The 22,120-nt window shown below is 40.2% G+C and overlaps 1 protein-coding gene across 4 annotated transcripts in view; it reads right to left on the reverse strand.

Moving 5' to 3' along the window:
• Positions 1-22,120, reverse strand: part of CSMD1 (CUB and Sushi multiple domains 1) — a 2,000,616-nt gene that overhangs the window by 255,281 nt on the left and 1,723,215 nt on the right. For all 4 annotated transcript variants that reach the window (XM_073336216.1, XM_073336215.1, XM_073336217.1 and 1 more), the window contains exon 38: positions 1,288-1,406. In XM_073336216.1, the coding sequence (XP_073192317.1) occupies positions 1,288-1,406 (119 nt within the window). The remainder of the gene's footprint in view (positions 1-1,287; positions 1,407-22,120) is intronic.

The raw sequence follows: 22,120 nt of genomic DNA on the forward strand, positions 1-22,120 counted from the left end.
CCTGACTCCAAAGTAAAGGTTGAGTTGAGTTCTGAATTTATATGGAAATAAGACAGGTCAAAAATAAATGTGTACTTAGGGGAGAATATATCATGGTATTGTAAAGGAACTTCTGATTATGAAATCCCTCATCACCATAACAGGACAACTGCAACTGAGCAATCCAAGACTACAAACTGGGAGAAAGAACTGAATTAACCACAACAGACTTTTTTCAGCCTCAGAGAGAGGGATATAAATAGATTATTCATGCTTAGGTATCACATAGCTAATTTCCTAATGAATACAGCTCTTAATTATGAATATGTAATTGTATTTCCTAATACTATATGTATTGATCTGAATTTGTTTGCCTTACTAAGCAAAATAATTAGGAACCAGAAGAGTAACTACACATTAGGATCCATTAAGACAAGGAAAGAAACTTCAGTCCGGGATTGACATGTAACTGTCACAGGCAAATGGCTGGCTCATTACAAAAGAAGCTTTGCCTCTCCTGGAATTGACACCTCATCAATTACTGGGAGTGGACTACATTCACCCTGATCGAATTGGCCCTGTCAACACTGGTTCTCCACTTGTGAGGTAACTCCCTTCTCTTTATGTGTCAGTATATAATGCCTGCACCTGTAATTTTCACTCCATGCATCTGAAGAAGTGTTTTTTTACCCACAAAAGCTTATGCCCAAATAAACCTGTTAGTCTTTAAGGTGCCACTGGACTCCTTGTTGTTGTTATGAATATCACTGATATTCGTACTATATATTCCCATCAATGTCCCTCAAATTTCATGTAGAGCACTGGTTCCCAAACTTGAGACGCTGCTTGTGGCACGTGCCAAGGGACATATTGGCCGCTGCTTCCCGCAGCCCCCATTGGCCAGGCACAGCGAACTGCGGACAGTGGGAGCCGCGATTAGCAGAACCTGCGGACGTGGCAGGTAAACAAATCGGCCAGGCCCGCCAGGGTCTTTCCCTGCATAAGTGGCGTCCCAAGTTTGGGAAACACTGACTTAGAGGAACCACTTCTAGAAGTGAGAGAATGCATTTCAGTCTCCATATCCTTTTAATCATCGGTCTCTCTGTTAACACTGCCAGTCTGATGAGAAATTTATTCACTGGAGAACAAATTTTAGCTATTGCTGTGTTTATCCATCCATCTTAAATGGTTTCTAGCTACTAGCTGGTGAGGATTCATTACTCTTAGACAACAGTCTTTAGTTAAAATCTATAATTTTGTATTACAATCCATAACACGCTATGTTTTGAAGAAAAAGAAAATGAGTACCTGTAATGTGTATCCTGGCTCACACTGAAAAGACAAAACATCATTCACCATATATCTATCTCCCATTTTGATGCCATTGCTAGGAAGTATTGGTTCTGGACACGCAGCAAGTCCTACAGCTGAAAAATGTAAATACAAAAATTGAAAAGGTATGGGTAAGTAAATGAAAACTCTTCTCTATTCTGTTTATGAGTTCTTCACAATGTATTTCAGAAAACAGACAGTTACAAATTAGTTAAAAATCACATTTCATTTCTTTAATATTAAACTTAATTGTGCTTAAAATGTTCAATCTATCATTAATGTGCTCAGAGTTTTCACACAAAATCCAAATGACAATATTTATATGCAAAGATTCTAATGTGTATCACAGGAACATTTTTTGCTATGGGATTATTAAATATACCCTTTAACTAAAAGTTATCCATTACTTTAAATCATAAGTTATCCTGCCCTGTCTTTGGAGACTTCCTTCAATCCTTCTGCTTTTTGGAAAGGAAAAAAAAAAAAAAAACAGAACTGATCAAGCAACACGGTCTACCTCAGATGAGATGAAGATCCAAAAAAAAATCTCAGACTAACAAATAGCTAGTGTTCATCACTAGGAGGTCATCAGTCAACAAGGACTAGTTACACTGCAGTTCTATACAAAAGCTGAAAGAGAGATTGAAAGGAATTCATAAAATCTGAGGACTCCAGATAACATCAAAATTGCTCCACCATAATCTGGTCGATAATCTTCACCAGTACAGGATGCTTAGAGTCAGAACGATAATCAGCAGATCAGTAACCTTGGAAGATGCAGAGGACATGTCTAAACCGTCATTCATTTGAGAGAAAATATTGCTTTTCCTGTGGGAAACAAAGAATCTAAAATAATAGGCCCAGTATCTCCCAACTTGATTTCACTAACCATAAGGGCACAATGAAGGTCCCTCAGCACATTTAGAACCTCAATTCTGTTTGTTCCTTTCACACACAAATCTGTTACCAAGAAACAATTAAGAGTCAACTTCATTGGCTATCTAAGCAAAGTAGATTTAAAATAAACAAGCAAAACCAACACCTTTTCACAGGAAGTAAAATGTGACTTCCCACATAGAGGCCGCATGGAGCACTTGGAACAGCTCAGCATAGCTTAAGACTTAATGGAAGCTGTAGGGAGTATAAAGAAACAATTCCTCTTTGCCTTTCAAAGCCAGTCTTGTGTGCTGTCCACTGAGCCATCAAATCCTAAAATTGTAGGAGTGGAAGGGATCTCTATCTAGTTCAGTACCCTCCACTCAAGCAGGACTAAGAATCATCTAGATCATTCCTGACAGGTGTTTGTCTAACCTGCTCTGAAAAATCTCCAATGATGGAGATTCCACAACCTCCTAGGCAATTTATTCCAGTGCTTAACTACCTGACAGTTAGGAAGCTTTTCCTAATGTCCAACTTAAACTGTCTTTGCTGTAATTTAAGCCCCACATTGTTCCCTGTTTTATCCTCAGAGGTTAACGAGAACAATTTTTCTCCCTCCTTGTAACAATCTATCTTACACTTGAAAACTATTATATCCCCTCTTAGTCTTCTCTTTTTCCAGACTAAACAAACTCATTTTTTTCAATCTTCCCTCGTAGGTCATGTTTTCTAGACCTTTAATCATTTTTGTTGCTCTTCCCTGGACTCTCTCCAATCTGTCCACATCTTTCCTGAAATGTGGCACCCAGAACTGGACACAATAGTCCAGTTTAGGCCTAATCAGGGTGGAGGAGAGCAAAAGAATTACTTCTTATGTTTTGCCTACAACACTCCTGCTAATACATCCCAGAATGATGTCTGTTTTTTTTCAACAGTGTTACATTGTTCACTCATATTTAGCTTCTGATCCATTATGAACCCCAAATCTCTTTCTGCAATAGTTCTAAGTAGACAGTCATTTCCGCTTTTGTATGTTTGCAACTGATTGTTCCTTCCTAAGTGGAGAACTTTGCATTTATCCTTATTGAATTTCATTCTATTCACTTCACACCATTTCTCCAGTTTGTCCAGATCATTTTGAATTTTAATCCTATCCTCCAAGGCCCTTGCAACACCTCCCAACTTGGTATCATCCACAAACTTTATAAGTATGCTCTCTCTGTCATTATCTAAACCATTGATGAAGGTATTGAACAGAACTGGACTCAGAACTGATCCTTGTGGGACCCCACTCATGCCCTTACATCATGACTGTGAACCAGTGATAGCTACTCTCTGGGAATGGTTTTCCAACCAGTTATGCACCCACCAAACAGGAGCTCTGTCTAGGTTCTATTCCCCTAGTTTGTTTATGAGAAGGTTATGTGAGACAGTATCAAAAGTGTTACAAAAGTCAAAATATACCACATCTACCACTTTCCCCTTATCTACAAGGCTCATTACCCTGTCAAATGAAGCTATTAGGTTGGTTTGACACCATTTGTTCTTGACAAATCCATGCTGACTGTTAGTTATCACCTTATTTCTCCTAAGTGTTTGTACACTTATTGCTTAATTATTTGCGTCATTATCTTTCCAGGTACTGAAATTAAGATGATTGGCCTGTAATTCCCTGGGTTGTCCTTATTTCCATTTTTATAGCTTGACACGATATTTGCCATTTTCCAGTCCTCTGGAATCTCTCCGGTCTTCCATGACTTTTCAGACATAATCGGTAATAGCTCATATATCTCCTCATATATCTCCTCAGTCATCTCCTTAAGTATTCTAGGATGTATTTAATCAGGCCCTGGTGACTTGAAGACATCTAACTTGTCTAAGTAATATCTAACTTGTTCTTTCCCTATTTTAGACTAAGATCCTACCTCATTTTCACTGGCATTCACTATGTTAGATATCTAATCACTATTAATCTTTTTGGTGAAAACTGAAACAAAAAAATCAATTTGCACTTCTACAGAAAATGTGGAAATGGCAATTGTTTTCCCCCCTTCACTGAGAAAAAGGCCTATTCTGTCCTTGGTCTTCCTCTTGCTTCTAATATAGTTATAGAATGTTTTCTTGTTACCCTTTTAGTCTCTAACTAGTTTGATTTCACTTTGTGCCTAGTTGTGCCTAGTATTTTTACGGTTTTATATGTTACAGTAAATTAAATCAATTTTAAAGTAGGATGTGTTTCTGCTTTTTCTTCCTCCTAAAAGTGTCAATGCAGTATGGAGTTTGAGAGATGCCAGTCCATGCTTACAGACAGCCCCCACACCTGAAGCAAATACTCACCAGCCACCACACACCACACAACAGAACCACTAACCCAGGAACCTATCCTTGCAACAAAGCCCGTTGCCAACTGTGTCCACATATCTATTCAGGGGACACCATCATAGGGCGTAATCACATCAGCCACACTATGAGAGGCTCGTTCACCTGCACATCTACCAATGTGATATATGTAATCATGTGCCAGCAATGCCCCTCTGCCATGTACATTGGCCAAACTAGACAGTCTCTACATAAAAGAATCAATGGACACAAATCAGACGTCAAGAATTATAACATTCAAAAACCAGACGGAGAACACTTCAATCTCTTTGGTCACTCGATTACAGACCTAAAAGTGGCAATTCTTCAACAAAAAAACTTCAAAAACAGACTCCAACGAGAGACTGCTGAATTGGAATTAATTTGCAAACTGGATACAATTAACTTAGGCTTGAATAAAGCCTGGGAGTGGATGTGTCATTACACAAAGTAAAACTATTTCCCCATGTTTATTTCCCTCCTCCCCCCACACTGTTCCTCACACGTTCTTGTCAACTGCTGGAAATGGCCCACCTTGATTACCACTACAAAACATGTCCCCCACCCCGCTCTCCTGCTGGTAATAGCTCACCTTACCTGATCACTCTTGTTAAGTGTGTATGGCAACACCCATTGTTTCATGTTCTCATGTGTATATAAATCTTCCCCCTGTATTTTCCACCGCATGCATCCAATGAAGTGAGCTGTAGCTCACAAAAGCTAATGCTCAAATAAATGTGTTAGTCTCTAAGGTACCACAAGTACTCCTTTTCATTCACAGTAGGTTGCACATAAGTTCATAATATAATCATGCACTCAGCAGGGCCCCTCAAGATTTGTTCCCCCTCAGTGCACCCGGAAAAATTGAGGCACATGTAGCACAGGCAGTTGCCTTAGACTGCTGCTCCCAGAGTCACGTGATGAAGTCAGAAACTCATTAAAAATGTTTCAAGGTTGGGAAGAAAAGCCAGATAATAAAAATTGAATACAACTAGGGCCCTACCAACTTCATGGCTGTGAAAAAACGTGTCACAGACCATGAAATCTGGTCTCACCTGTGAAATCTGGTCTTTTGTGTACTTTTACCCTGTACTATACAGATTTCACCAGCGTTTCTCAAACCAGGGGACCCAGTGGTCCTGACCCAAAGAAGGTACTGGGGGGGTTGCAAGGTTATTGTAGGGGTGGTCGTGGTATTGCCACCCTTTCTTCTGTGCTGCCTTCAGAGCTGGATAGCTGGATGACAATACCATATCATGCCATCCTTACTTCTGTGCTGCTGCTCATGGTGGTGCTGCCTTCAGAGCTGGGCTCCTGGCCAGCAGCCACAGCTCTCCGGCTGCCCAGCGCTGAAGGCAGTGCCATCACCCATAGCAGTGCAGAAGTAAGGGTGGCAATACTGTGACCCCCCCTACACACAATAACCTTGCAACCCCCCTATCCCTTTTTGCGTCAGGAAGCCTACAGTTACAACACCATGAAATTTCAGATTTAAATATCTGAAATAATGAAATCTACAATTTTCAGAATCCTATGACTGTGAAATTGACCAAAATGGATCGTGAATTTGGTAGGGTCCTAAATATAACTCCTGCAATGGTCAGCCTGAGTCTTCAGAGACCCTCCAATAGAAGGGGTTTTCACAGAGGAAACTTTCCTCACTAAAACCAAAACATTTCATTTGAGTTGAATGAAACATTTTGCAGTGTTAATTCAAAATGAGATGTCAAAATGAACCATTTTGACAGTTCACATTTATTTTCCCCTTCAACTATTCACTGAATTCAACCTGAATTTGAGAATAGGTTTGGTCTCCTAACATTTTTTAGCAAATTTATTATTTGCCAAAAGAAAACAAAAAAATTCACCTAGCTCCATTCACTACCAGACTTCCAACCTGGAGGACCTTGCGTTGATTGGCATGGGGATGGAAGACTTGAACGTCACACTATACTCGACAGGATTCACTCCCTCTTAATGGGGCTCAGATGCTTCTCCTCTCTGACCATTTGGCTCCATGGCTCAGAGTGTGTGTGTGGGAGGGGGGGAGTGTTGGTATTCTCCTAGAGTGACACCCAATCATGGCACTAAAATGAGCTGCCACTTTTATATGATATGATCCTTTCTTATATGCTTAGACCAGCAGTGAAATCATCAACAATATTGACATTCAAATTGCCATCTGAGCTAAGGCCCCATCAAGATGAACAGGGCAGTGCACACATTATTTCATTGGTTACACTTGCTTCATGTTTTTAGTTTTCTTCACAAAGGGACTTGGAGATGTAGGTTTTCTCTCTCTTTTTTAACTAAAAGCTGCGATTCTGGTGAACAAGATGGCATCCTCCAAAACAAATTTTAAAAAAAGGCTCAAGTCACTGACCCAGCATGACCCTTGCCAATTGAAGCCAGGCTCATAGTGTATTTTAATATTGCCTATTTTATGTGCAAAGCTTAGTTTATGTGAAACACATACATTTGTGGGAACAGCTTAATTTGTTTTAGGACAGAACATGTACAGCATTCATTTTTCAAAAGTTTTTTTTTTTCCTTTTTCTTTTTATTCTTATTTTAATACTAAGACTCAATTCTGCTATAAGATACATATGTGTATCTGAAAACAAACCAACCAATACAAAACCCTATAAACAAGCAGCAAACAAATATTACTATAATAGTTTCTGTGTTCTATGCTAAGGACTGTCACTATAAGGAATCTTGGTATTCTCCAAACTGCACAGGAAAATCTGGGCATGTTTTCTGCATTTGTGTAAAAAGATCCTGCAAATGGGGAATGGTTTATAAACAGTGTGGGAAGTCTTAGTCTTATGCTTCAGTTATTCACACCTATTTTCTCAAATAGGAATACATTTAATAAGTGTGTATTATACCATATACATGATAGAATAAAAAATGGAGACAAGACTTCTCAGGTATATAGCCAATCAAACACTTTCACATTAAATGAATTTAAACAACTTTCATTAAAGTCAAAAATGAATTAGCATGGATAATAATCATGAAGTAATCTATGTATAACTGAAGGAAGTTTAATATTTTCTTTATTTGATTTAATTGTATCAGAGTGCCATGGGGAGAAAACAGAGCAGAATGGAACTTTTACACTGCGTGAGAATGGGTTTCAGCATTTTCTGGCATATCTTTCAAAGAACGGCCAGTCAAATGATGCTTTTTTGGCAGTGGTACTGTATAGTCTTCACTTCACTGACTTGCATGCTAAATGCCACTAAATGCTACAGCTCTTACGCTTTCTAGTGGAATCTAACCCATTTGGTGACAGTAAGTGTGACTTGACAGAATGTTTAGTGCAGAAATTACATGATATTTGGCCTTACTGTGATATGTGACATTTTGGAGTCTGTTGTTCCAGATGGTTCATCATGCAACAATATCTCAAATTATCCACTGAGAACTCAGTCTTTCTACAAAAATATAATTGCGCTTCAGATAATGCTATTTACCATTTTTGATACAGACAAGGTTTTAGCCTTATGCCCCTAGCTATCTATTTATCTACCGCTCATCACCAAAGCATATGAATGCCTTACAAAGCCAAACATATACACAAGGAGGTTCTTTATTTCTCTCTAGTCACTTCTAGCCAGAAAGATTGTAGTTTTAAAATACAATTAGTTTAACTCTTATTTATTTTACAGTTTAAGGAAAGGAGAAGACTAAGTAGGTTTTACACTCTGATAGGAAGTTAGTAAGATTTGGGTCATTCTAATATTTTCCATAAAAGAGTTCATAGTTCTGGGCCAGCTGCTCTCTCCTGTGCTCAGAAGTCTCACTATGGAAGTTGACATAGCCATTGTTCCAGAGGAACACAGTTGTAATTGTTGGTCATGCTCACACTGAGTGAGGCAGTCCTTTAAGTAGCTAGGAGAGCTTTGAAGGTAAGGACCAAAGCCTTGAACCTGACTTCAAATTCAATGGGGAGGTAGTGTAGAAAGAAAAGCATAGAATTGCTGCTGCTGTTTAACCCTATTTAAGCTTATAAATTATTAGGTATACTGAAATCTTTCTCCTGTGTGGAACAGCATATCTTTTGCAGCTCAGTGTCTGACAATATGTTAATCACTTTGATCCTTCCAGATAAATCTATGCTCCTGGGCTAATTCTGCCCTGGAGTGTCTCTGATTCCCAAGATAATAGAACTGAAGGATAGAGTGGAGATCACATGGAGCCTGGTTCCCCCGAAAGTGGGGTGGTCTCCCCTTCACAGTTCTGTGTCCTGTGGGTCTTGAGTAGTCCCAGTGTGGTCTCATCACCCCCTCTCTCACTTGTACTTGCTGCAGATAGTTCCCTGAGAGGGCTCCACCAGAGGGTTTCTCCCTGAAGCCTTGCATCAATTTCTTATAGTTCTATTTTAATAATGCCTTCAGGCTTGAAAATTTCAAACCATAGTTTGGTTCTTCAAGGATGTTTCATGGTGTCTTAAGGCTCAGTGCACACTGAAAGCAGCATGCATAGATTGAACAAGAAGTGTACAAAAACAAATTGGAAGGGTCAGTAAAACAAGTACAATAAAACAAAATAAAACAGGCTTCTTTGGTCTTTTTTGGCTAATATGTTCTGTTAAAAAACAAATCAGGGCTCTGAATTGTGATTCATTTTAGTTTAATTTTTCTCTACATTGAACTAAACTGGGGACAAGTGCAGATATTTAAGTAGCAGGAATCATACACAAAGGAAGTATTTGGCAAGTTATATTAATTCACTTTATTTGTCTCTCTCTCTCTTCTCCTGAATGAATGATAGTTTTTGCCCATTTAAAGTAATTGAGATACATAACTAACCATTTGGGTAGGCAAACAGGAGTGGCAAACAGGAATTTTGGAAGACATAGCTGTGGACTGTGGTCTTGGAAGTAGAAGGACTTTCTGAGTGGTGTCTTTGGTCTGTCATTTGTTTGCTTTCTGTGAAGGTTGTGTAACTGGGCTGGGGGACTCTGAACAGGCCAGGCGAGACAGACCTATTTGTCTGTGTCTCACAGGAGGGGGTGATTAGGACCCTTAAGGTTTTGATCAGCCTCTGTGTTTGAAGTAAAAAGAAAAGGAGTACTTGTGGCACCTTAGAGACTAACCAATTTATTTGAGCATGAGCTTTCGTGAGCTACAGCTCACTTCATCAGATGTTTACCGTGGAAACTGCAGCAGACTTTATATACACACAGAAATCATGAAACAATACCTCCTCCCACCCCACTGTCCTGCTGGTAATAGCTTATCTAAAGTGATCAACAGGTGGGCCATTTCCAGCACAAATCCAGGTTTTCTCACCCTCCACCCCCCCACACAAATTCACTCTCCTGCTGGTGCTAGCCCATCCAAAGTGACAACTCTTTACATAATCAAGTCGGGCTATTTCCTGCATAGATCAAGGTTTTCTCACATCCCCCCCACCCCCATACACACACAAACTCACTCTCCTGCTGGTAATAGCTCATCTAAACTGACCATTCTCCAGGTTTAAATCCAAGTTAAACCAGAACATCTGGGGGGGGGGGGGGGTAGGAAAAAACAAGAGGAAACAGGCTACCTTGCATAATGACTTATGCATAGTGGCTAAGTCATTATGCAAGGTAGCCTGTTTCCTCTTGTTTTTTCCTACCCCCCCCCCCAGATGTTCTGGTTTAACTTGGATTTAAACCTGGAGAATGGTCAGTTTAGATGAGCTATTACCAGCAGGAGAGTGAGTTTGTGTGTGTATGGGGGTGGGGGGGATGTGAGAAAACCTTGATCTATGCAGGAAATAGCCCGACTTGATTATGTAAAGAGTTGTCACTTTGGATGGGCTAGCACCAGCAGGAGAGTGAATTTGTGTGGGGGGGTGGAGGGTGAGAAAACCTGGATTTGTGCTGGAAATGGCCCACCTGTTGATCACTTTAGATAAGCTATTACCAGCAGGACAGTGGGGTGGGAGGAGGTATTGTTTCATGATTTCTGTGTGTATATAAAGTCTGCTGCAGTTTCCACGGTAAACATCTGATGAAGTGAGCTGTAGCTCACGAAAGCTCATGCTCAAATAAATTGGTTAGTCTCTAAGGTGCCACAAGTACTCCTTTTCTTTTTGCGAATACAGACTAACACGGCTGTTCCTCTGAAACCTGTGTTTGAAGTCTGAGTAGTTAAGCCCTCCCTGTTAGCAAGGGGGTAGAGCTGAGAAGGAAGGCTTAATATAAGCTAGTTGCCAGGCAAACTCCTGACCAAGTGAACAAGATAGGCAAACAGGGAAGTTTCAGAGGGAATATGAGAGGATCTCTTTCTAGGTTCAGTTCTACATCCAATACTATGATGGACAGTGATGAATCATTGGTTGTGACCTGCAACAAATGTGCTATGTTTTCTTTCCTGTCATACGCCAGAAGGGACTTCCTATGTATGAAGTGCAAGTCAGTGGTTGTGCTGGAAGAAAAGATTCTTGTGCTGGAAGAAAAGTGCAAGTCAGTGGCGGTGCTGGAAGAAAAGACAAGTACAGACACTATGAAGCCTCAGAAGCTGAGCAGGTCTTGTACAACCAGATTCAGGAAGCATCAGCACCCCAGGTTCAAGGAAGAAGAAACTGGACAACAATGAATCAGAGAAAGAGAGAGGAAATTAGAGGCAACTTGACAGTTTGCAGTCACCAGAGGCAAGAGGACAAGGTAGAATTCTACCAGGCTGGAGGCAGATGAGGATGTGTGGACTGTGACTACCAGAGGCAAAAAGATCAGGAGAAATTCCACACAGCTAAACATGTCCAATATTTAGCAGGTCCTTGGCATGGAAACTGCAGAAAATATATCTGAAGATCTATCTTGTTGAACGGAATGGAGAGGTGTATGGTACACACCTCTAGATGGCTGCTCACTCCAACTCATAAGAAAATCCAACATGCCAACAAAGAGATCTCCAATTATCCAAGGAAGACAAACTATCTTCGGAAGAATGGAAAGAATGCTCTTCAAGAGAAAGCAGGCAGTAGGACAGTCTGCTGTATTCCCAGAGCCAAGACACAAGATGAGTGACTTTTAGATTGGACAGGATTCTGAAGTTGGTAGGCAAGGATCCATTGGTCATGGTGGATCTTGACACTAAAAATGATGCTTCACAGGATAACTGACAGTTAATAGATGACTTCAGAGAATTCAGAAGGAGTAGAATCTCCAAGTGATCTTTTCAGAGATCTTTCCTTTCTTGTGATCAAAGGAAAACAGAAGGCATAAGATTTTGGACATAAATGACTGGCTTCATAATTAGTGTAAGGTAGACAGTTTTGGTATTGTGGAACATTGGTCCACTTCATGGGGATAGTGGGTGCACAGTTTGGATGGTCTCCATCTCAACAGAAGAGAAACCAATCCTCGATGGGACAGACTGGGTAGACTAGTCAAGATGGCATTACACTAAGAAGAAAAGGGAAGGGTAAAGGAGGGAATGTAAAATCAAGATGTGGAGAACAAAACTAATAAAGACACCTAATGTAGTAATTGGAATATAGCAGTCCTATCCAACTTGTGCGCTCAATTACTGGAAAGTGGGTAACAGTTCATAAAATGTTATCACCTTTAACGATAAATGACAGAAGGGATATGAAAAGGAGACAGAAAAACTTAATTAGTCCAGATAAAAACTTTACTGATATCACCTAAGGACTGTGTTGAAATCAAGACTGGCAAACAAAGGAGAATGGAATTGGAAATTAACCAACCAAAATTGGTGGTGTGTCATCAATTAGACCTAATTTGTGGACAAAGTACTATTCTGCCTATCACCTCTTTTTGGGGTCCTCAAAAGAAAAAGAGATTTCGGGGGAGATTAAAATGGCTAGAGGAAGAGTTGGCTTAAAGAAGAGAATGTTATCATGGCTGCCACCATCACCATCTTCTGTGTGGCATGCCCTCTTTTGTGTGTCCTTTGTCTTCCCCCACCTTATTTCTTCTCTTTCATTCTGGGGGCTTATTAGCAGGAATGTTGTTAGCAAGACACGAGGAGTAATTCTTCCACTCTACTCTGCGCTGATTAGGCCTCTACTGGAGTACTGTGTCCAGTTCTGGGTGCCACTTTTCAGGAAGGATGTGGACAAATTGGAGAGAGTCCAGAGAAGTGCGACAAAAATGATGAAAGGTCTAGAAAACATGACCTCTGAGGGAAGATTGAAAAAATTTGGTTTGTTTAGTCTGGAAAAAGAGAAGATGTGGGAGGGGGGGATGATAATAGTTTTCAAGTACATAAAAGGTTGTTACAAGGAGGAGGGAGAAAAATTGTTTTTCTTAACCTCTGAGGATAGGAAAAAAAGCAATGGGCTTAAATTGCAGCAAGGGAGGTGTAAGTTGGACATTAGGGAAAACTTCCTAACTGTCACGGTGGTTAAGAAATAGAATAAATTGCGTAGGGAGGTTGTGGAATCTCCATCACTGGAGATTTTTAAGAGCAAGTTAGAATCATAGAATATCAGGGTTGGAAGGGACCTCAGGAGGTCATCTAGTCCAACCCCCTGCTCAAAAGCAGGACCAATCCCCAATTAAATCATCCCAGCCAGGGCTTTGTCAAGCCTCACCTTAAAAAACTTCTAAGGAAGGAGATTCCACCACCTCCCTAGGCAACGCATTCCAGTGTTTCACCACCCTCCTAGTGAAAAAGTTTTTCCTAATATCCAACCTAAACCTCCCCCACTGCAACTTGAGACCATTACTCCTTGTTCTGTCCTCTTCCACCACTGAGAATAGTCTAGAACCATCCTCTCTGGAACCACCTCTCAGGTAGTTGAAAGCAGCTATCAAATCCCCCCTCATTCTTCTCTTCTGCAGACTAAACAATCCCAGTTCCCTCAGCCTCTCCTCATAAGTCATGTGTTCCAGACCCCTAATCATTTTTGTTGCCCTTCGCTGGACTCTCTCCAATTTATCCACATCCTTCTTGTAGTGTGGGGCCCAAAACTGGACACAGTACTCCAGGTGAGGCCTCACCAATGTTGAATAGAGGGGGACGATCACGTCCCTCGATCTGCTCGCTATGCCCCTACTTATACATCCCAAAATGCCATTGGCCTTCTTGGCAACAAGGGCACACTGCTGACTCATATCCAGCTTCTCGTCCACTGTCACCCCTAGGTCCTTTTCCGCAGAACTGCTGCCTAGCCATTCGGTCCCTAGTCTGTAGCTGTGCATTGGGTTCTTCCGTCCTAAGTGCAGGACCCTGCACTTAAACTTATTGAACCTCATCAGATTTCTTTTGGCCCAATCCTCCAATTTGTCTAGGTCCCTCTGTATCCTATCCCTGCCCTCCAGCGTATCTACCACTCCTCCCAGTTTGGTATCATCCGCAAATTTACTGAGAGTGCAATCCACACCATCCTCCAGATCATTTATGAAGATATTGAACAAAACTGGCCCCAGGACCGACCCCTGGGGCACTCCACTTGACACCGGCTGCCAACTAGACATGGAGCCATTGATCACTACCCGTTGAGCCTGACAATCTAGCCAACTTTCTACCCACCTTATAGTGCATTCATCCAGCCCATACTTCTTTAACTTGCTGACAAGAATACTGTGAGAGACCGTGTCAAAAGCTTTGCTAAAGTCAAGAAACAATACATCCACTGCTTTCCCTTCATCCACAGAACCAGTAACCTCATCATAGAAGGCGATTAGATTAGTCAGGCATGACCTTCCTTTGGTGAATCCATGCTGACTGTTCCTGATCACTTTCCTCTCATGTAAGTGCTTCAGGATTGATTCTTTGAGGACCTGCTCCATGATTTTTCCAGGGACTGAAGTGAGGCTGACTGGCCTGTAGTTCCCAGGATCCTCCTTCTTCCCTTTCTTAAAGATGGGCACTACATTAGCCTTTTTCCAGTCATCTGGGACTTCCCCCGTTCGCCACGAGTTTTCAAAAATAATGGCCAATGGCTCTGCAATCACAGCCACCAGTTCCTTTAGCACTCTCGGATGCAACTCGTCTGGCCCCATGGGCTTGTGCACGTCCAGCTTTTCTAAATAGTCCCTAACCACCTCTTTCTCCACAGAGGGCTGGCCATCTATTCCCCATGTTGTGATGCCCAGCGCAGCAGTCTGGGAGTTGACCTTGTTAGTGAAGACAGAGGCAAAAAAAGCATTGAATACATTAGCTTTTTCCACATCCTCTGTCACTAGGTTGCCTCCCTCATTCAGTAAGGGGCCCACACATTCCTTGGCTTTCTTCTTGTTGCCAACATACTTGAAGAAACCCTTCTTGTTACTCTTAACATCTCTGGCTAGCTGCAGCTCCAGGTGCAATTTGGCCCTCCTGATTTCATTCCTACATGCCCGAGCAATATTTTTATACTCTTCCCTGGTCATATGTCCAACCTTCCACTTCTTGTAAGCTTCTTTTTTATGTTTAAGATCCGCTTGGATTTCACCGTTAAGCCAAGCTGGTCGCCTGCCATATTTACTATTCTTTCGACACATCGGGATGGTTTGTCCCTGTAACTTCAACAGGGATTCCTTGAAATACAGCCAGCTCTCCTGGACTCCTTTCCTCTTCATGTTAGTCCCCCAGGGGATCCTACCCATCCGTTCCCTGAGGGAGTCGAAGTCTGCTTTCCTGAAGTCCAGGGTCCGTATCCTGCTGCTTACCTTTCTTCCCTGTGTCAGGATCCTGAACTCAACCAACTCATGGTCACTGCCTCCCAGATTCCCATCCACTTTTGCTTCCCCTACTAATTCTTCCTGGTTTGTGAGCAGCAGGTCAAGAAAAGCTCCCACCCCTAGTTGGCTCCTCTAGCACTAGTTAGACAAACACCTGTCTAGTCTAGTTAGACAAACACCTCTAGTCTAGTTAGACAAACACCTGTCAGGAATAACATAAGAACGGCCATTACTGGGTCAGACCAAAGGTCCATCCAGCCCAGTATCCTGTCTACCGACAGTGGCCAATGCCAGGTGCCCCAGAGGGAGTGAACCTAACACGTAATTATCTAATGATCTCTCTCCTGCCATCCATCTCCACCCTCTGAGAAACAGAGGCTAGGGACACCATGGTCTAGATAATACTTAGTCCTGCCATGAGTTCAGGGAACTGGACTAGATGACCTCTCAACGTGCCTTCCATTCTAGGATTCTAGGATTCAAAACCTGTTTTTTTTTTACCTTAAGTAAACTCTCTACAGCAAAACAGAAAGCAAATAAGGGTTATTTAAAAAAAAAATGAGAGCCATATTTGCTACTTTACATTTCAACTGTTTTCATTGTTTTTCCTTCTTTTTTGTATCTTTAATTTTTAAAAGTTTAACAAAAATAATGGAGGTTGTTGTCATAGGACAAGGCAGGCCAATGTCTATGTACTTAAAACAGTGAAACATGTTTAACTATTTTGTATTGCAGTAAGGGTCACATTAATACCTTTAACTCTCTGGGCCCATTTATTCCATCAGAATTTATACCACACACAAAATGATGTTGTGACCCTAAGAGCCCATTGGCATAGGTAGACTCTCATCAGACCCAACCAACTTACTACACCAAACACTCTTGTCATGATATTTATCCAAATATATTGTATAAGGAATCATATGAAAGCTAATGACATGCTGGTTATTAATATCATTGCAAAATGCATGGTTTAACATTTTATGTGAAGTTATGAATTCTCTCTCTGTGATATTACTAGGACTTGTTTAAGACCAAACAGCCTAGCCCAGGTAAAGGTCTGTCCTAGAAAAAGGAATGTGGGTTTACCTCAATTTACATATTAGCAGTAAACAATGCCACCAAGCTAAACCAATGGTGGTTATCTTGATCCTGAATTCAAGATACAGATAATTAACATGGCTCCTTCACCCCAAAGTGGTATAGGAGGCCTTCCTGACTTGTAAGAAAAAGATAATCCTTTGGGGATATAAGGAACAGAAAAAGACTCCATCTGTATACTTCACTTGAGGAAGTAACTGAACCAAGTGATTTGATGTCTGTGTTGAATCCTGACTAGCAAAAGCTGGAAAGGAGACTGAGGGTGAGAGAAACCATCTTGAAAAAAGATTGTATCTTGTTAGATCAAATTTTAGTCTTTTAGATGAGTGTTTTCACTTTATTTGCTTGTAACCATTTCTACTTTTATCCCTTTTACTTGGGTATAACTTAATCCATGTTCTTTTGTTAATAAACTTGTTTTGCTTTCATTATAAATCATCAGTGCTGTGCAAGTTCAGTAAAGTGTGTGATTTTAGAAAGCTGGCCGGTTGGAGTATTTTACTGTCTCTATATGGGTAGCCAACTTAACACTTTCTCTGTGAGGGTTCAGTGTGAATGACTGGTCCCTGCAGTAGGACACGTTTGGGACGAATCTGGGGCTGGAAGCATACTGAGGTCAGCCTGCGAGGAATAATCAGGTTGGGGAAAGCCAGGGTGGGACTTGTGGGCTGCTGGGGTCAGAGCTCTGGACCAAAGCCACACAGCCACAAGACACCCAAGGTTACAAGGCAGATGGAAATCAACCCTCTTACTGGCCTGGGTGAACCCAAAAACATCACAGCCGTGAAGAAAAAAAATCTTTAATTGCCTATGCACCAGTGCAAGGGAAACAGAAAAGAGAAATTGGAAGTGTTCCTTTCTGAGCATAAATTCAGCTTAGTTAGTATTACTGGAACTTAGTGAGAAGACTCATATGACTGGAATGCTAAAATCAATGGTTATGGACTATTTAGGAAGGACTGAGTAGGTAAAAGGGGGTGGGGAAGGGACACACTGTCAAAAACTGCATTATCTGTTTCCGAATAACTGACAACTTGGAATCAAATGATCATGAACATGGAGGAGAGCATAGCTGTGATACATACATGGATACACCCCTCCTCTGTTCCTAAAGAATGGATTAATGTTGTAACAGACAAAGCACAACATGTAGTACTAGTTGGTGTCTGCCCCAGACCAGCAAATCACACAAGTCAACAGAATGACAGGCTACTTAGGCACCTATCTCTAATGGGAGGGGGGAAGAAAAGTGCATTATCAAGGGAGACTTCAATCTAAGAAACAATCACTAGAGGGTCTCATGCTATCAGATTTTTACTGACATTCCTAAATTTCCAAAACAATAGGCATTATGAAAACAATGTTTTGAGATTTCCATAATTTTGGTCTTCAGGCTTTTTTCCGCCAAAACTATTTCCCAAATTCAGCCTGAATTCACAAATAGTTTTGGTGATCTATGCATTTTTTGGCAAATTTACTATTTACTGATTTTTCACACCCAGCTCTAGCTATAAATTAACGCTGTTGCCTGAACAGTCTTCTTTAGGAACAGAGGGGGCGTGACCTAGACCCTAGATCAATTCACATTGGATGTTAATTGTTAATAAGTAGCATTTATGTTGAAATATATAATACAAATATGAGATCAGTTAGACAGCTTTTCAAACATGTCTCTCTATCAATTATATATATATATATAATTGTCTGAATATTTATATAAATATGAATATGAATATTTATATAAAATAATATGAATATTTGTGAGGTTAAGTGAAAAGACAGCAAATTTAAGTCCTGATATCCAGAAACAAAATGACTAAGACCCAAAAGATCCAAAGACTGTGAAACACATTAAACTGGACTGTGTGTGCAGTCAGTAGTAAAGGGAAAATATGTTAAATGTCAAGTCCAAGCAATCAGAAAGACTGGGATTTGCTTTGTGCCTGCTCTTCACAGCTCAGCTACTTCTTTGCAGTATGATAGAGAACACATCAATGTCAGCACTGATAACCCTCTCAGTGACCTTCTCCCATTTACTGCCTGATAAACACTGTCGTGGCCCCAGGTGTGGCATGAGACAAACATGCCACACATCTATAATTATATACATGCTTACAATTACCTCAAAATACCCAGACATCAATGTCATGAATGGCAGAAAGAAAACCGTCGCCAACATATTCAACTATGTGAGTCCCCATTAGTGTCCATTTCAAAAAGCTGTCAACTAACAAGACAAGTCTTCCTGACAGTTTGGCCAAAAGACAGTAATGCCTTTTTGGTGCCAAAAACAACAGAACAAAACCTGAACTGCTCACAATTCTTAAGAGCAAAATAGTGTTTTTTTCTGTTTTTGGTGGAGAACATTAATGTGGAGTAAATAGCTGTTTTTTCTATTTTTGTGCATGTGTGTATTTTAATATATATATTTTTAAGCTGTATTTTTGTCATACTAGAAGATGAAGGTCTAATCTGGGGGAAAATACAAACAAAAAGCCATCTGCCTAAGTAGACCCTTATTGCCATGGGGAGTCTGATTAAAATTAGTAGGATTCTGAGTGGCTATAACATTCAGCCTGCGTGGATCCCTTTGCAGGATCAGGGCCTGTTTAATTACAGGTGGCAATTTTGTGCTTCCCAACTGTTTTAGTAGGGAAGTGACCTGAAGGAATAAAACATATTACATTAAAGACCTCAACCTGGACATGATCAATATACCCAATAAAAAAATGGCACATTCTTTAGAAGAAAAGAGTCCCTTGTTCTTAGCAAGGGTGACTGATTTACTTTTGCAGAATTTATCTGAGATCTTTGTGAATTAAGGATTACTATAGATATTCACCTGTCTCTACTCCTCTTTTCAATGCAGAAGTTATTTCAGTTATGGACAACTTTTGGAACTTGAAAACCTATTGTACACAAGGTTCAGAATAGCCTAAGATAATTAAAATTCAGCTTAAGTTCTCAGTTATCAAGCATTTCATATGATCTTGGCTTTGCTGTAACACATAGGCTCAGAAAATCCAGAATAACATGCTTTCACTGCAGTCTCAACATTTCAGGGTAAATAGGGTAAAATATGTTTTAAAGTTGGTATTGTACAAAATGTACATTTTATGAGACATAGTTTCAAACTACAAGTATCATATTTTAATACAGTCACATATACTTTATTTACAGACATATGTGGCCCAAATATATTTGTCTTTTCTCAATATTTATTTACTACTTACTAACCCAAAACGTCAACTGACTTCAATGATTAGCTCAAAGGGAGTATTACATGAGTAAAAACTGATTAATGATTTCAGGAATTAACTCTGTTGCATATTTGTTTGTGTATTTAAGAAAATATTTATATTGTTATTGTATTTACAAGTGATATCTGAGGAAGCAAAATTATAAAACGAAAAACTTGAATTTTTAATGCTCACATATATAATTAAAATAAAGAGATCAATGATTAAATCATGCTATTTTGTTTATATGTTGTGTTTGTTAATTATGAATCAGGATAATCCATCCAAATTGCAATCATTTTTTTTTCTTTCATTGTTCTAACACACATGAGAAATATTACACAAAAAATGGTTGATTGGGGTTTCTGGCTGTTGTAAGAAGTAATTATGCTATTTATTTTACCAGAGTTTGGGGAAAACAAACATGCATATGAAATAACAGTTTAAATGTGTGATATCTGTCTTTTTGGATTAACTTTTGTACATTTTTACTGCCTCATACTAGCTTTCTGAAGCAAGGTTCACACCTACAGTACTTTTGAAATAAAAAGAAACAATGCCACACAGTGGATTTCTTCAATATTTACAGTTGCCTTTTGACCAGAATAAAAATATTCAATGTCCCTGCCTATTTATTTAATTCTATAGAGAGTTGCTTTAGTTGAGATATAAAATTTAATGGAGGCTTTGTAAGAAATATAAATTACCATTTTAACCTCAAAGAACAAATTAATGCTGCAAGGCCTCTTTTATTTTGCTGTGGATTAACTTGTCAGCATGCCATTTGGTGAAAATGCTTTATAAATCCAGTTTAATTTTAAGACATATTTGGTCAGGGATCTATGGCTGAGGCTACCATTTTGGTACAGAAATGTTTAGTAAATTTCAGAGCATAGATTCAGAAAAAAACACACACAATATAAGTCATGTGGGGGGAGGGAGCATGAAGTTGGAAATTGAGCCCATCTCACTCTTATCCCACAATGGCAGGTTCTGTCCCAGGCATTGTGACCTGACACACATAGTCACAGCGCCACTCAGGTTTGGCCCATCTGCCCCTCTATCTCCATCTATGGAGGCGTGGATGTGTCACACGTGAGTGTCACTGCAACTGAGAAATGCCAGGTCTGCAACTCCTGGAGTGGGGAAGCTGGGCTCAGTGCTGTGGGACAGGAGCTGGTGCTGAAGGGGAGGGGTGCAGATTGGGCTCATCACGGACTTTATTCAGATTCACAATTGCCATGAACATCATGACCTCTATGCCAAAATCATAGCCTTAATTATGGCATATATCCATTGAGACAAGTCTTTATTTAAGACATACTGTATGCTGTATATATCACAAATTCAATGTTAATTCATAAAGCACTTAGGCTAAGTATAATTATTATTTATTTGCATTACAGTAGCACCCAGAGGCTCCAATCAGGCATGTGGCCTCATTGAGCCATTTACTGTACAGAAGTTCAATAAAAGACAATCCCTTAGAAACTCAATAAGGTAAGATGTAACATGTGGAGTAGCACACAATGTAAGGGGTTGGGGAGAGGAAGATTAGGGTAACAATAGTAAGAACACACAATTTTGAGGGCTAGCTACATGCACAGAGGTTTCAGGTTTAAAAAAAGTGAAAATGCACCACTCTTACAAATGTCTAGTTTCTGACACTGTAGAATTTCACACATGATGTAAAATTTTGAAAATGACAGACACACATATTTTACTGACATAACAGTCCTAGTCCAGAGTGCTGGGAAAACTGGAGATATCTTTACTCCATATCTTTCAGCAGGAAAAAAAATCTTAATGAGTAGGGCCCTCGATCCCTTTACTTGCTAGTTATACATTGCTAGGGTGATCTATACTTTCTCTTTTTGACAGGATAATGAATGAAGTATATAATGAAATCTAGAGCCTTGACTGCTCCCTCTATATGTCCCTGCTTCTTTGGAATTTTCTTGGGAGACAATGTGAGTGCCACCTCCATGTCACTAAGTCCTCGCTCCCTGAGATCCTGTGAAGCTCCTCTGACTGAATGTGATCTGATATCCACATTATTTTAGGACACAACCAGGATGGGGTAGTCCTCATTTGGGCCCTCTGATTTCTGTAAATTTGTGTAGGAGTTAATGCTGGCTGAAGCAGTATTAGCTCAAACTTGGTCCTTCCATAAGTACAGCTCCAGAGATGTGGAGGTATTGTGATGTGATGTGGAGAGAAGCGTCTCTGTAGGCTACTCTAGGAATCTGTGCATTTGGGAAGCTGCAAGTCTTCTTTAGGAGTACTCAAAGCCCTTCCCCTGGAGACAAAGTTGTGCCAAACTGCAAGGTCAGCCTTGTTGAGTTCCAGGGTCTCTTCTCGCCTTCCTGAGCATGTCTCCATGAGAGGGCGTGATTTGGTTACTCATAGGGCCACGGATACACACTCCTGGTGGTGTTCCATTTCTAGTATCCAGCATTCCCTGATGCCCTTCCCATTGACGTTTTAAAATATGAAGTTTATTTGTTTGCTTTGTTGGCCCTTTCTTTAAATGTTTCATGCCTAGGAGAAAGGCCTGGCACTAATATTTATTTGAAAACAGGTAAGTACACAAAAA

Source organism: Lepidochelys kempii, chromosome 3, assembly GCF_965140265.1.
Source record: "Lepidochelys kempii isolate rLepKem1 chromosome 3, rLepKem1.hap2, whole genome shotgun sequence".
NCBI classification, from domain to species: Eukaryota; Metazoa; Chordata; order Testudines; family Cheloniidae; genus Lepidochelys; species Lepidochelys kempii.